This window comes from Mastigoproctus giganteus, chromosome 3 (genome assembly GCF_048544385.1).
Source record: "Mastigoproctus giganteus isolate SK-2022 chromosome 3, ASM4854438v1, whole genome shotgun sequence".
NCBI classification, from domain to species: Eukaryota; Metazoa; Arthropoda; class Arachnida; order Uropygi; family Thelyphonidae; genus Mastigoproctus; species Mastigoproctus giganteus.
Window position 1 is genome coordinate 221221351 of NC_143577.1, and position 14878 is coordinate 221236228.

Here is a 14878-nt window from a genome sequence, read left to right on the forward strand (position 1 = left end):
ATTCTGCCTCTTCCCAAAGCTATTGGCCGCAACTTTTGCCATCTCTGCTCCCACCTCTGTCCAAATCAGATGGTTCTGTTGTCACTTCAGCCAAGGATAAAGCTGACCTGCTAGCATCCCATTTTTCTTTCAACTCATGTATTAATGATCTTCGTAAAACACCTCCCACCATTCCCAACACGCTCCATTCAATGCCTCCTGTGGTCTTCCGTCAAAAGGATGTCAGAAGGATTTTGACAAATCTTGAGGCTAAGAAAGCTCCAGGTCCCGATGTTATTTCTCCACTTGTTCTCAAAATCTGTGCTCCTGAACTTACTGCTGTTCTTTGCCGCCTTTTTTCGCTTTCTTATTCCAAAGGTGTTTTTCCTTCTGCTTGGAAATTTGCTCATATCCAGCCAGTTCCTAAAAAGGGTGACAAATCCCTCCCATCCAATTATCGTCCCATTGCAATTACTTCTACTCTTTCTAAAATAATGGAGAAATCAATTAACCGCCAACTCTTAAACTACCTAGAAACCTTCCGTCCGATCAACGATCGCCAGTATGTATTCCGTCAGTGTCGATCCACTGGTGATATTCTGGCTTATGTTACCCATTTATGGACAAATTCAATGGAAATGTTTGGTGCAACACAAGCAGTTGCTCTTGACATATGAAAAGCTTTCGATTGTGTTTGGCATAAAGGTCTTCTAAACAACTTCCATCTTATGGTTTGTCAACTGTTTTTTGTAATTGGTTATCCAGTTTTCTTTCTGATCGCTCACTGAGGGTGATGGTAGATGGCTCTCTATCTTCTAACTTCTCCACTAATACCGGTGTCCCCCAAGGTTCAGTTCTTTCCCCCCCCCCCACTCTTTTCCTCTTGTTTGTCTTCCGACTGGAAATCCTATCCATAGTTTTTTCCGATGATAGCACATTGCATTCTACTTTCTATTTTGAGCAACCTTGCCCTGCTCGATCAGCTTCAACTTCTCGAATATCCGCTACCAGTTCCATAAATACCGATCTCCAGATAATTCTCCAGTGTGGCAAAGACAACTTAGTTGATTTCAATCTTTCTAAAACTCAATCTTGTCTTATATCTCACAAAAAGGATTCTTCTGCTCCTATGCTTATCTTTAGTGACACTCCGATTTCTAGGCAAAATGATATATCTCTTTTGGGGATTACCCTGACTTCTAATCTCTCTTGGCACAAGCACATTACAAATATTGCTTCCTATGCAACCAAAATCTTGGTTTTCTCTTTCGCTCTCAGCGTTACTTTTCTTCCAAACAGCTGTTCACTCTGTTTAAATCACAAATCCGCCCTACCTTGGAATACTGTTCCCCACATCTGGGGCGGTGCCACCAAAACCTCTCTCAGGCTTCTAAATTCCATTCAGAAGAGGGCAGTTAGGTTAATTAATGACTCATCTCTAACAGAGTCTCTCCACTCGCTGTCTCAAAGACATACTGTTTTTGCTGCATGCCTTTTCTACAGATACTTCCATGGGCCCTGTTCGTCTGAATTGGCTTCTATAATTCCCGCTCTCTCTTTAAAAACAGTCCGAACACGTGCCGCCACCAGCAACATCCATTTACTGTCCAACTTCAAGCCCACAGAACGAACTTTTCATCTTCCTCGTTTATTCATTCAACTGCCATTTTCTGGAACAACCTTCCTTCGTATATATTTCCTGAAAATTACAGTCTACAGAAGTTCAAGTCCAATGTCAACAAATATTGTTGACATTGGACTTGAACTTTCATCTTCTCAACCTCTAACCCAAGCATGATACTAAGTACTGTAAGTTCTAACGCCTGTCGTGTTTGGGGTTTTCATAAAAAAAAAAAACAAAAAAAAAAAAACTAACTTTCACAACACCAAACAGAATTTTTTTCCAATATTCAGTTACTTTCTGGGTAAAAGAAAATTTCCTCGCATGTATTCTGCAGTCATCATTTTCCAATTAAAATTCGTGTCTCCTTGTGTCTTCGCTCTATAAAAAATTCATCCGTGAAAAAGGGCGCCATCAAATTTAGTTTCCTCAATCCATTTAACGCCTTAAACACTCAATCAGGTCTTTTTGCAGTTATCTAGTTTTCAAATGACAAAGTTTACAGAACTCAAGTCTCTCTTCATTTCTTGGTAGGAGTACCCTTTTGTGTTCCTGTAGAAAGAAATCCACCAGATCTACATTCTTTGTAAGCTAATGCTTCTAGACCAGTATGCAATACTCAAGACATGGTCTAACTATTGCTTATTATAACAGGACAATCACGTCGTTGTCCATCGTCATCATGTCGTATCGTCAACAGAACCCTATGAGCTCTCCTAACAGCGTGGCTGCAGTCGTCAGAGAACTTCATGTCGGGCTGTACAATGATTCCCGGGTATTCCTTTCATTCTCCACTATCACTCAGCTGGTATGTTATTCTGCAATTATTGCTAACCAGGCTCTCTAGACCGACTAACTCAGTCTAGGGTTACATGGTTCATCTCCAAGGCTCTGCATTTTCTAGATTGGAGAGCAAACCGATCAAAGAATACACACGTGACACAGCTAAAATACACTAAAATACAAAAAAAGACAAAAAGTGGTCGTTTATAACCACTTTTTGTCTTTTCCCGCTTAACCATCCCTTTATGTCACTAAAGTCACATTGCTCCAATTAATTCAAAAGTCGCTCATGTAAGGCTTTTCTGTGACTGCACATTTAAGTATACATTTAAGTTTCATTGTTCGATGGCACAAACACTTTATGAGTGTTTCAATTTAGCGAATTTCGGTCAGCAGGGAGAGGAGCGAAAGCCAATATTTCCTTATGACTCTCAGCAACAACAAAAACATATTTCATCACCGTCAACTACTATTTTACTACAGGTGTTCCACAGGTGGTTTGGTTACAAGCATGCATATCACTGACTGATACGCAAAAATATATAACAGACAACAATCTACAAAACAACAACCTTCACCCATTTAGTAACTTGTCACTAATGCCACGTCAGTTAGTAGTTATCAAACCCAAACTATACTGTACTTCAAAAAATCTAAGTTTATGAAATATAAGCATATAATGTTGTTCTAATATTTCTGTAAAATAAATTGTCAAAAAGCTCTTCTGAACTTAAATGAAAACCAAAAGTTTTAAGCAGAAATAATGGTCCCTGCTTTTTCACTCCTTTCAATATGGTGAATAATGATGGCTCTTTTAAACTTGTTTCTTGGTGATAGATAGAAATAAAAGTAATCATAAAAATATTCTAAGACACTCTCATATCCACTGCAAATTTTGTTTGGATCGTTTAAACACTACAGTTCCAAACATATGGGAAGTGTTTATGCATACAATCTGAGTGAAAACCATATTTTTTTTAACGATACTCCAATTCTTATGATCCTTATAATGCAGTATGATCCTTATACTGCATTATGTCTGTGTAAATTATGTCCCCAAGCGTCGATTTGTGGATGAAGCTTATAAGGGACACTACGGCCCTTTCTCACTTATACAGTAAATTTTGTCTGAGTCAGACTGTGAACTCAAAAGTTATTAGAGGGACACAGATAATGCCCAAATCTGATATCATAAACCCACTTTCTACTTACTACTTACCTACTCACTTACTCATTTGGATTAAATTTTAAATTTGGATTAAAACTTAGCCTGTAGAGCATTTTTCTCTCTCTCTCTCTCTTTTTTTTTTTTTTTTTTTTTTTTTTTTTGTATATATATATGGAGACTTGTGCCGATTGTCGGCCATGTTGTGAAAAATATATACAGTATATAAAATTTTCTCACAGCCTGACACCGTTTTTGTTGTAATAGGGTTTTAGGAACATCAGCAACTAAATTTTGCTGGACGAAAAAAAACCCGAGTTTCCGGGAGAAAAAACAAACCATGCTGAGCTCGCCTGAGACCATCTAACTCATCCACGTTGTGAAAAAGGCCAATAAAATTCCTCACGTCATCGGCACTCGAACTTAGGCCTTTTCCGCCCGGTGTGGGGAGGACGGTGATCCTACCAACTATGCTACCCACGAGAGCCCTGACGCAGTCAATAGAGCTTTGTTTTCGGCTTACGAAATGTATAAAATACCTTTGCTCAATACAATGTTTCGTTAGAATTTTATTTTTATTTATTTTAACAATATTGTATATTAACACTTATCCGATTTTTACTTATTTATTTACAAGTATAGGTGAAATAGTAAAACGTAACAAATATTAAAATAAATAATCATAATAGGTATCGTTTAATAAAGTTCGTATCGGTATTTCTAATATACAAATCATCAGGGCGAACCAAATGAAAAGATTTTTTTTTTTTTTTCTGGTGCCCTAAGATGAGTTAGATTTTGTGCGCGGTGTCATAAGAAATTATAGAACAATTACAACTGGTTAAAAGTTACAGTTCACAAGAGGGTAGGTGGCGCTATCATAATAATCAAACTAAAACTATACTGTACTCCAAAACAAAATTCTAAGTTGATAAATTTTAAAGCGTACGTTGCAATTCTATTATTTCTCTAAAATAAATGATAAAATACACTTTAAAGACCTTGCATATATAAATATACTACTTTAAAAAAATTAAAACTAACGTTTTTTTCATAAAAAGAGAACACTACTGATTTTTTAGTAAGCTTTCTCTTTAGGGCTAATAAAATGATCACATATCCTCGCTAACTTCCTGCTTAGTTATGACTTGATAAGTGATAATGTTTGTATTAGTGGATATCTAAACGTTGCTCTACCCCCTAGATAAAAGTGTATCTTGCCAATCAAGCAAACGGCGTTGTCGCCTTTAAACTTTATGTATCGGCAGTCACGTGTTTATAAACGTCATACTTCATTTGTAGCGTTGACTTGTGTATACACGTCAGCAAAGCAAAGCAGGTGTACTTACCAGTGATAAATAGTGTCGAGCCCAGTTTGTTTACTCAAAGTATTTACATGTGGTTTGAAAACTGTAAGCCGCTCGGAAGTGGGAGATTTTAATCCAATGCATCTGTTAATGTTCCATTACTAGCAAGATTATAGAATTATAGTTCAATCCCCAGCAAATAGAATTTTAGATGACAAAGAATGAAGAAAAGCAGGTAGGATTAGTAATAGGAAGTTTTAACTTTTCGGTTATTAGCATTAGTAAATCTTGCACGATGTTTGGCTATAGGATTATATAGTAATTAAATAAATAATATGGACGTAATGGAGTGTAAAATTGGTATTTAACACGTGACGTAAATATCGTTAATTTATGGCACTTGCTTTTCGTATTGGAACTGTTGTGTAAATATGATAAACGAATTAAATAAAAATTAAAAGTAGCTGCATAGGAAATGCAAGGCTGTATAAATTATCTAATAATAAAAGACTTCAACTTCATATTTAAGTGAATATAACGTAGTAAATCCTAGAACTGTTATTCAGACTATTATTACATTATAATAAATTTTGGTAAAATTCAGAACAAGGTGCGCACTCCATTCTATCATTAATTGCTTGAATACGTCAAGCATGAGTGGCATAACATAGTCTAACCTGTTTTCCCTAATTATTTCTTTATTAATCATTACTGATCATTAATTACCTGAATCCGTACCGAATTAGTGTCTTAATATAAACTGACCTTTTTTTCACTGGAGTGCACACCCTGTTCTGAATTTAAACAAAATTATTATTTAAGTTTATATATAATATACATTATATTAATTTATTATATATTCCGAAAATAGTCTCCATGACATTTTTAGGATTTACGTTATATTCTGAATAACAGTTCCAGGATTTACGTTATATTCCAGTAGCCATCTTCGTGGATAGGAAAAGTTATTAAAAGCATAGTTTGTTAATTAATTTAAATTCCTTTATTTTAAACAAATGTTTTAATGCAGTTTGGCATTATATTGAGAGGAAATGAAAAATCTCCCGAAAGTCAGGTAAAAAAAAAAAAAAACAACATATGTTCTTGCGCCTTATGTACTATTACAGAACATAAAAATTTATGTTCTGTATAAATATAAATAAATAAATAAATAATATAGTATAAAAATTTATTTATAAAAATTTATTTTACATAAGTACATTGAAAATTATGTAATGCTCATTGGGTAATGCTCATCTTCCACCTATTGGAGATTCTTATCGCTCCAGTAACGCTATGTTAGTTTTTTTTTTTTTTTTTCCAATTGATTGGAACGAAAGTCGATACTGTATTTAACGATGTTCCCATGAACATTTCGAAAAGCAAAAATGGTGTTTGTTGAGATTCAAAATAACCTCCGTTCAAAGCCAATTTTGTTGAATTACTCGTATTAATTGTAATTAAGTGTTTTAGTCTGTGTGTTTCAGATCAAGCTTGATGAAGGTTGATTGAGGTGAACCGAAACGTCTCCGTGTTATTCCTGTGTCCTAGACCAGGGGGAGTTAGCATCTTTCTTAGAGGAATGGATCCGATCGTCATAAGACAATCATACCGGACAGTGCGTGACCCGAGAAGTGGAGGTTATCAACCTCTTAGACGAATAAATAATTTGAGAGGTGGAAACACCTTTCAGCAGTCTTCAGTAGATACTTTTTGTGTTTATTGACTAGTTCCATTTGCTTCTATGCACCTAAGTGAACCGGCTCTTATGTATTTTATTCTTTCGTTGTTTTTTTTTTTTTTTTTTGCCACCTGTTTCGTTATCTCTCTCCTTGGTTGGCTGGTCGCAGTGTGATGTAGAGTTGAACTATATCCTTTCAGTCCTGCTTCGAGTGCCTTGAAAGCTTTTATTCTGTAGAAACCGTCACATCAGGTTTTCACATTGTCACTCCTTCAGAAGTTTCCTTTATCTTTTTTTTTTTTTTTTTTTTTCCTTTCGTTCTTTTTGTCTGCTTGGTGCAAGCTGTTATTTTCTCCGTGTGATATGTCACCTTCAGCCACCTGGGGATGCTGCTGTTTACCTATTGCTTTTACATTGCACTATTTTAGTATACTTTACATGTTTGTTTTACGTTTTCAATTGCAGATGGCCCCGAAACATGAAAAATAATAAAAATTAATTAAAATTGCCTCTCATTTAGCAATTAAACCCATTAATACAAATAATTATAAAGACAGATATGTTTTTATACAGGGTGTCTCAAAAATACACGGCATAACTTCACGAATGAGTTCCTCATATGTAGACAATAAAAATATTGTTCAAAATGGCCACCTTCTGCCTGAATACAGGCCTCACATCGACCTCTCATGGACTCGCGAAGACGATGCCAAATTCCTGACATGTTTCGTATTGTCTCACAACCTGCCACAATTCGATTGCGGAGAGTTTCCACATCAGCTACCGGAGTCGAATACACCAATGACTTTAAATGGCCCCACAAGAAGAAATCTAGTGGGTTTAAATCAGTGAGCGTGGAGGCCAGGCAGTTGATCCACCTCTACCTATCCACCGACAAGGAAGCCTTCGATTCAGGTAATTGCGGGCTGAAATGTGCGCCATCGTGCATGAAGTGTGCTTGTTGACGAATGATCAGTGGCATGTCGTCCAAGTAATCAGGCATATTTACCAGAAAGTTTCTGTACGCCTGCCCTGTTTGTTTTGAAGTACATGGGCCCAAATAACTTATCACCAAAATCACCCACCCAGATGTTGAGGCTGAACCGCTGTTGGTGATGTGATGGAAGAATTGCATGTGGGTTTTCCTCAGCCCATACATGCTGATTGTGCAAGTTTTGGGTTCCGTCTCGTGTGAACTGTGCTTCATCTGTGAATATCACTAAGGCAGGAAAGTGAGGAGTTGTACCACACTGCTGCAAGAACCACTGGCAGAACATTACTCGCGCAGGGTAATCTGCTGGTGACAAGGCCCGTGCCCGTTGCAGATGGTAAGGATATAGGTGGTGTCCCCTCAACACTCTCCAAATAGTCGAACGTTGAACAGCCAGTTGCATTGCTATTTTGCGTTTGCTGATTCCAGGAGTGGCATGCACAACATCCAAAATCTCGTCCTCTACTTCAGGAGTCGTAGATCTTGGTCGTTCGCTGTCGGCAGCACGAGGTGTAAAATTGTCCCATGTTCACAAAAGCGGCGATGGATACCTTCAAACGTTTTCCTGTCTGGACATCTTCGTTCTGGGAACCTTTCGTGGTACAAACGACAAGCCTCCAGAGCATTGCCGTCCGCCAAATCGTACATAAAGTACATATCCGCTTGCTCCTGATTTGAGTACATGGTCAGAATGGAAAACCACCAGATTCTGTCAGTACCTTGTGATGGGCACCTACCAGTATAGCACTACTTCCGGTAGGTGCAGGATTTGTGCATTACAGCACACATAGAGAATGGTGGATCCAGGTGTTAGTTAATCCCTGGTGGCGAAATGGCCTGACATAATGCTCTTTTTTTCAGGCCTGTCTTGCTGACGTTCTGAGCTTTCTCAGGAGTAAAAGGTGGAGATGGGCTTGTGTCTAGGAGCCACCCTTCATATCAGGACACACACAATCAATGTACAGAAAGACTAAGGCTACAGTATATATAAGAGCATGTATATAAATCTGTATATAAATATTGTATATAAATTGATTAATATTGTATGTAAATTGATTAAGATAACTTGAGAATGTATATACAGTTGTGTGTTAATAAATAATAAAAAAAAAAAAAGTACCTTGTGATGAAGGAAATCACCTGCGGGAGATAATAAAGCCATTCCGGTTAATAACGTGGGAACCAAGCATTTCCGGAACTATATTGATATAAAATTTTTTTATTGTCTACATATGAGGAACTCATTCCTGAAGTTATGCCGTGTATTTTTGAGACGCCCAGTATAATCATATCACTCAGAGTTAAAAAAAAACCCTATTTACATTCATTGTAGATAAGGCTACCTTCTTTTGATTTTGTTGTTATCAAAGTATATTGCTGTACATTTGGGAAGATTAACATCTCGATGGACCGAAAATAAAATTCAAGAAGTACTTAAGAAGTAAATAACAATCAGTACATTTTTAAGCGAAAAGATGAAAAAACGTAATGTCATATATTGTATATGAAAACAATCACTGCTCTCTCTAGAATTCAGATCTTTGAAATGTTTGTTGGAGATGCAGTCGTTTTTCAATTAGCCAAGGAGACGACTAAGACTTTTAGGCGTAAGAAGATTGTCTCTGTAAATAATGTTTATTTTGTAAGCTGTTTGTTGGATAAAAAAGTTTGTAACCCTCGCCCGAGATTGACTAACTGGGCTACAAACCAGACATTACACTTTTCTGGCTTTTACAGAGATTCTGTACTTCTTCACAAAGGCGCAGATGTGGGAAACCACCGGTGGTACCTTCCACAGGCCATAAAGTTTCTTCCATCTAGATGGGAGTCCAATGACAGTCGATCGTATAACTGCTAAGTTGAGAGAGATTCCTGCATTATGAAAACCTGGCCACCTACCAAAAATAGTAATGTATAATGTAAAGATACAAATCAATGATAAAGGGAGAGAATAATAGTGGACCTAAGGAAGAAACTTGAGGTGCACCTCCATTCACGGTATGTATATGCGAAACTTCTCACATTCACTGACTCAAAAATAAGAGCTGCTGGATAACCAAAGAATCAATTGTTTCAGTAATAGTCTACGAATGCTCTGTTCTAACTTGCTAAAGCATTAATGTAGTTGTAGATGACTATATAATTTGTGTTTCACTTTGAGTAGTAGGATGCCCTTTGGGTAGCCGATTTCCTACATTGTTTCGTTTTGTAGGTACAATATTTATGCCAGTGATACTCGTACAGTCACTGCTTCCCTAGTATAAGTACTTGCAATAGCTGCAACTGACACGCTGTCAAGGTGAATTCGCTACAAGGTGAATACAGCGTCACTCCCATCCAGTTATCGTCCCATTGCACTTAATTCCTCTATCCAAATTAATGGAGGAATTCATTAAACAACAAGGTCTAAACTGTCTTGAAATCTTCCATCTGATCAATGATGACCAGTATTGATTCTGTCAGTTTCGATCCACTGGTGATATACTGGCTTATGTTACCCAACCATGGACAAATTCAGTGGAAAAGTTTGGTGAAAATCAAGCGGTTGTTCTTGGCGTTTCAAAGGCTTTTAATTATGTTTGGCATAAAGGTCTTCTAAATAAGCTTCCATGTTATGGTTTTCCTACTGTTTTTTGTGACTGGTTATCCAGTTTTCTAGCTGACCACTTGCTGCAGGTGATGGTGGGTGGCTCTATGTCTTCTAACTTCTCCACTAATGCTGATGTTCCCAATGGTTAAGTTTTTTCTCCCACTCTTTTTCTGTTAATGAACTTCTTCCACTAACTGAAAATCCTATCCATAATTTCGCAGATGATAGCACGGTCATTCCACCTTCCAATCACCACAAACAGCGTCAACTTCTCGAATATCCCTCACCAATTCCTTAAATGCTGATCTCCAGTGGGGCAAAAGTGACACTCAGATCTATAGACAAGATCACACTTATCTATTATGGATTACCCTGACTTCTAATCTCTCTTGGCATAAGCACATCCCAAAATATTGCTTTCTTTGCATCTAAGAACTGGGTTTTCTCTTTCGTCACGGCATTACTTTTCTTCTGAACAGATACTCACTCTGTACAAATCTCAAATCCGCCCTACCATGGAATATTGTTCACTCATCTGGGGCGATGTCCCCATAACCTCTTTTAGGCTTCTAGACTCCGTTCAAAAGAAAGCAGTTAGGTTAATTTATAACCAACTCCAACTTCAAACTCACAGAACCAACATTTTCTCTTCCTCATTTATCCATTTAACTTCCGTTTTCTGAAACAATCTTCCTTTACATGTATGTACTGAAAACTACAATCTACAGAAATTCAAGTTTAATGTCAACAAGTATCTTATTAATCTTCAGCCTACGCAAGGTACCAACTACTATAGGTTCTAATACCTTTCATGTTTGGAATTTTAATTTTAAAATGATATTAAAAAATGAAGTAAAAATGATAGCTGAAAAGAAAAGAAGAGATTGGAAATTGAAGAATACTCATGGGCACACGTAAAAAACGACTTTTCAAATATATATATATATATATATAAAACATAAAAAGTACCATACGAAAAAAGAAAGATAAAAACTAATTACAGTAGAAAACACAAATTCTTACTGTTTTGCTTTATTTTTCAATATATTTCGAAGTAATCTCATTTCCGTTTGAAATGGGAGAAGAGACTCTGTAAATGATAATTTGATTCAGTTGTTTGTCGTGCTCAACAAATTAGCGTGGATCCAGTAACCAAATGCCATCTCGGGTTGTAATTCTCCACCGAATAAATTAGTTACTGTATTGGTATGATGGTGTGTTGGATAGTTAGACTATCATGCCTGCTGGAACTAGTTCGAACTAGCCTGTAGTAGTTTCTAATACTCTTTGGGAACAATGCGAAATTATCCAATTAATGTGCAACCCAGTTTGCAGTACAACAAACTTTTATGCAAAACAAAAACAGAATTTATGATGTTTTTGATGAATTCAAAAACATCATTTTTGATGAGCCTAAAACTATACAACAACAACATATATTCCCTCCTCCTAAAATTGCTGCATCTACCGTTTTGAAGTTTGTTAATGTAATAATAATCGTGCGTCCAGCTTATTAGCTGGAGATAGCAGAATTAGGAAGCTACGTTCTTCTCATACGACCACGAGATAGCTCATACCTTTCTTGTTTAAGACAAATTCTACCAGATAAAATTCGTATGCTGGAGCGAGCAGTTATAATTTGCATCTTGTCCTGCAAGTCAGCTACAAGGAAGCAGTTATGGGACGTAGTAAAGATATCACAGAGTTCGAAAAGAGCATGATCGTGGGAGCTCGTGCATCAGATGCTTCCATATTGGAAACGACAAGTATTGTCATTTGCTCTCTGCCCACCGTGGTTAAGGTGTACATAGAATGCTGTCGAAGGAGTCAAATCACCTCCCTCATAGAACTGTAAAGTTGTATCGGAGGGGAACATCCATCTTGTATAATTCATTATACAAGATGGATGTTCGTGCTGAGCAGTAGCGTATTCAGGTATCATCGTTAGGGGAAGCATGGCGGCGAGGTCTAGGCATCATCGTAAGGGGGGCATGGCAACCAGGCTTTTGAGTTTTTTTTTTAGAACACCTGCTGCTTTCTTTTTCTTTAATTTCAAAATTTTGGTTAAGGGGCATATGCCCCCTCCGCCCACCCCTGAATACTCCCCTGGTGCTGAGCGAAGGGTGCACCGCGCTGTTCTGGCTCAACCGCAAGTCACCATGCAACAGTTGATATCGCAATACAATATGGAAAGTGCAAGAACAACATCCCAAAATGACGATGCGCCGCACGCTCAGATGTATGGAGTTCCACAGCAGACGATCCAAGAGACTCTCTTCGTCTTTGATCATCGTCGACAATGAATGCTGTTGCGTCAATAACACGGTGGTTGGATTGAGTCCAAATGTCTAGTGCAACACCTCGATGGACGCCTTCGTGTGTGGTGCAAGCAACACGAGTCCATGGACCCATCGTGCATGATGCCCACTATCCAGGCAGGTGGCGGTAGTTTCTTAATATGGGGTAAGTATTGCTGGCAAGAACTAGGACTCCTGGTGCGTATCGACCAACGTTTCACTATTGAGATCTACCTGCAGCCCTTAGGAGACCATTTTGAATTTTTTCCGACAGAAATGGGATCTTCCAAGACTGCGCCGTGTCATCGGGCCCGCACTGTGCACAGATGGTTCGAGAAACATAGTGAAGATGATATCCATCTTGATTGGCCTCCAAATTCACCTGACCTCAATTGTGAACACCTTTGGGATGTTGTGGAACGGGGAGTGAGGCAAATGGACACTAGAAAGCCTTGCAGGCAGCATGGCTGCAGATCCCAATGAATGTCATCAGACATCTAGTGGAGTCAATGCATAGGCGAATTGTGGCTGTTATCCGAGCAAAAGGTGGCCCAACATGGTATTAGGTAGATGGTCATAATTCAGTGATCACTCAGTGTATATGTACGCTTCTCTTTGTCAATTAGGTTAATATAAAGTGCAACTTATTCTTTGAAATTGTATCAAATACATTTTTTAAATTGGTTGTACTTTTTTTATAAAAATAAAAACGATGCCGGTTAATTCAGTGGATTCAGATTAAGAAAGTTATTTAAGAAATGGTTATTGCTGTCTTATTTTTAAACTCTTCATTCCATTTAATACTCCGTTTATTGGAACACATTACCTGAACAAAATTTTCGGTTGAATAAATTGTGAAAGTATATTGAAATTTTGCTTAAGAACTGTTAATGTTAGGGTAAACATCCAAAAAAGATTATATTCTTTAAAGATGTTTTATCCGTTTTGGATGCATTATTTTTAATTTAGGTTTTTTGTGTGGGGAAATAAAATGCTGATTTATAGAGACAGTATTATTCGAAAACGGGGTTTTTGTTTGTGTTTTATTTTTTTTTTATCAAAGCTACAATTAGGCTTACCCGGAAGTAGTTAGGAATTTGATTAAGCACACGGATTTCCGGTTTCATATGAAATTAAAGAAAATAATAAGGAAAATTACTAAATCGTCTATAACTCTCCACTCACACTAACTACCCTGGTGCAGTACTTAGTGTGACTTTTTGTTGGACTTTTCATTGGCTGCATTATGATCTTAAATATTTTGGTAACATGCTTCTGCATTGCTTAAAATCATTTAAAGATACGACCGGAAATCGTATGTTAACTTAGTAAACTGCAGCTAGATGGCAGCACAAGTAATCCCCAATTTCATTCGTTGGAAGTCTTTTTAAGACTTTCAAAGTACAGTAGTAATAATTAAAACATTTAATTATAATTTTCTTTTTTTGCAGTTTGATTCGATTTTTATTGACTCTACATACATTAGTATGTTTTTAAATTGACGAGGAAACCACTGAAAATAAATTAATGGATTGTAGAGAATAATACAAGGCTGAGTTTGGTCTACATTAAGCAGCGATACATTACACTGATTACAGAAACGAAATTAATTTGGATGATTGCTTTTTTTCTCAGATTTATCTCCTTGAAGGAGAATTTTTAAAAATTGGATATTTGTTAATTTCCTGACGTTGCATTTAAATTAGTTTCTTTCCTTTTTTTTTTTTTTAATATAAACATGCTTATCCTATCTGAATTTTTATGTGAATCTCACTTGTGGAGTCCTGCATGGTGCAGCATCGCTCACAGACTTTGATTTCTTCACGTAGAATTAGTTAATCACATTCTTATTGCTTTAATTCAAATTAATATAATTTTTGGGCACTGAGTGTAGCTTAAATGTATTCAAGTTTTTCTTTCCTATAAAAATAAATTTTGTAACTTATTCTGAGTGTCATTTACATTAGATGAAATCCAATTATGCTGTTTTTAAAAAACAATGAAGATCACTTTGAGAATGTTTTTTGTATTTTTAATTGAATAGAAGCTTCCAAATGGAAATTAAAATTCTTACTATTTATCTTTCTGATTAAAGTTTAAAAATGTTGTTTAAAGAAGTGTGTAGCATCAGTGTCGCGTTATGCCTTTATGGAACACAAGGCAAAATGGAATTTGGGGGCCCCATCTATACCTTTATGGGGACATGGCAAAATGGAATTTGGGGACCCCATCTAAAGAAAAAACTAATAAAGAACATTTTCAATTTCATTTTATTATGGCAACAAGACAAACAAATTATATGACATAAGAACTAAATATAAAATTTCATAAAAATAAGTAAAACTGTTTAAAAAAAAAAAACTAATTTTCAAATTAATCTTCAAGCAAAGTTCATTGACCTTGGCAGGCAGAAAGTTCAGTTCCGATAAAAATCACTTAAAAATATTAGCAAAAAACAGCAGAG

At 36.7% G+C, this 14878-nt stretch overlaps 1 protein-coding gene across 1 annotated transcript in view; it reads left to right on the top strand.

The window, feature by feature from the left end:
• The first annotated feature begins 5005 nt into the window (after positions 1-5005).
• The window catches only part of LOC150088762 (dipeptidyl peptidase 4-like), a 238037-nt gene continuing 228164 nt past the window's right edge, over positions 5006-14878 (top strand). The window contains exon 1 of the mRNA XM_090370316.1: positions 5006-5090. Within this exon, the coding sequence (XP_090226442.1) occupies positions 5067-5090 (24 nt within the window). The 5' untranslated portion in view covers positions 5006-5066. The remainder of the gene's footprint in view (positions 5091-14878) is intronic.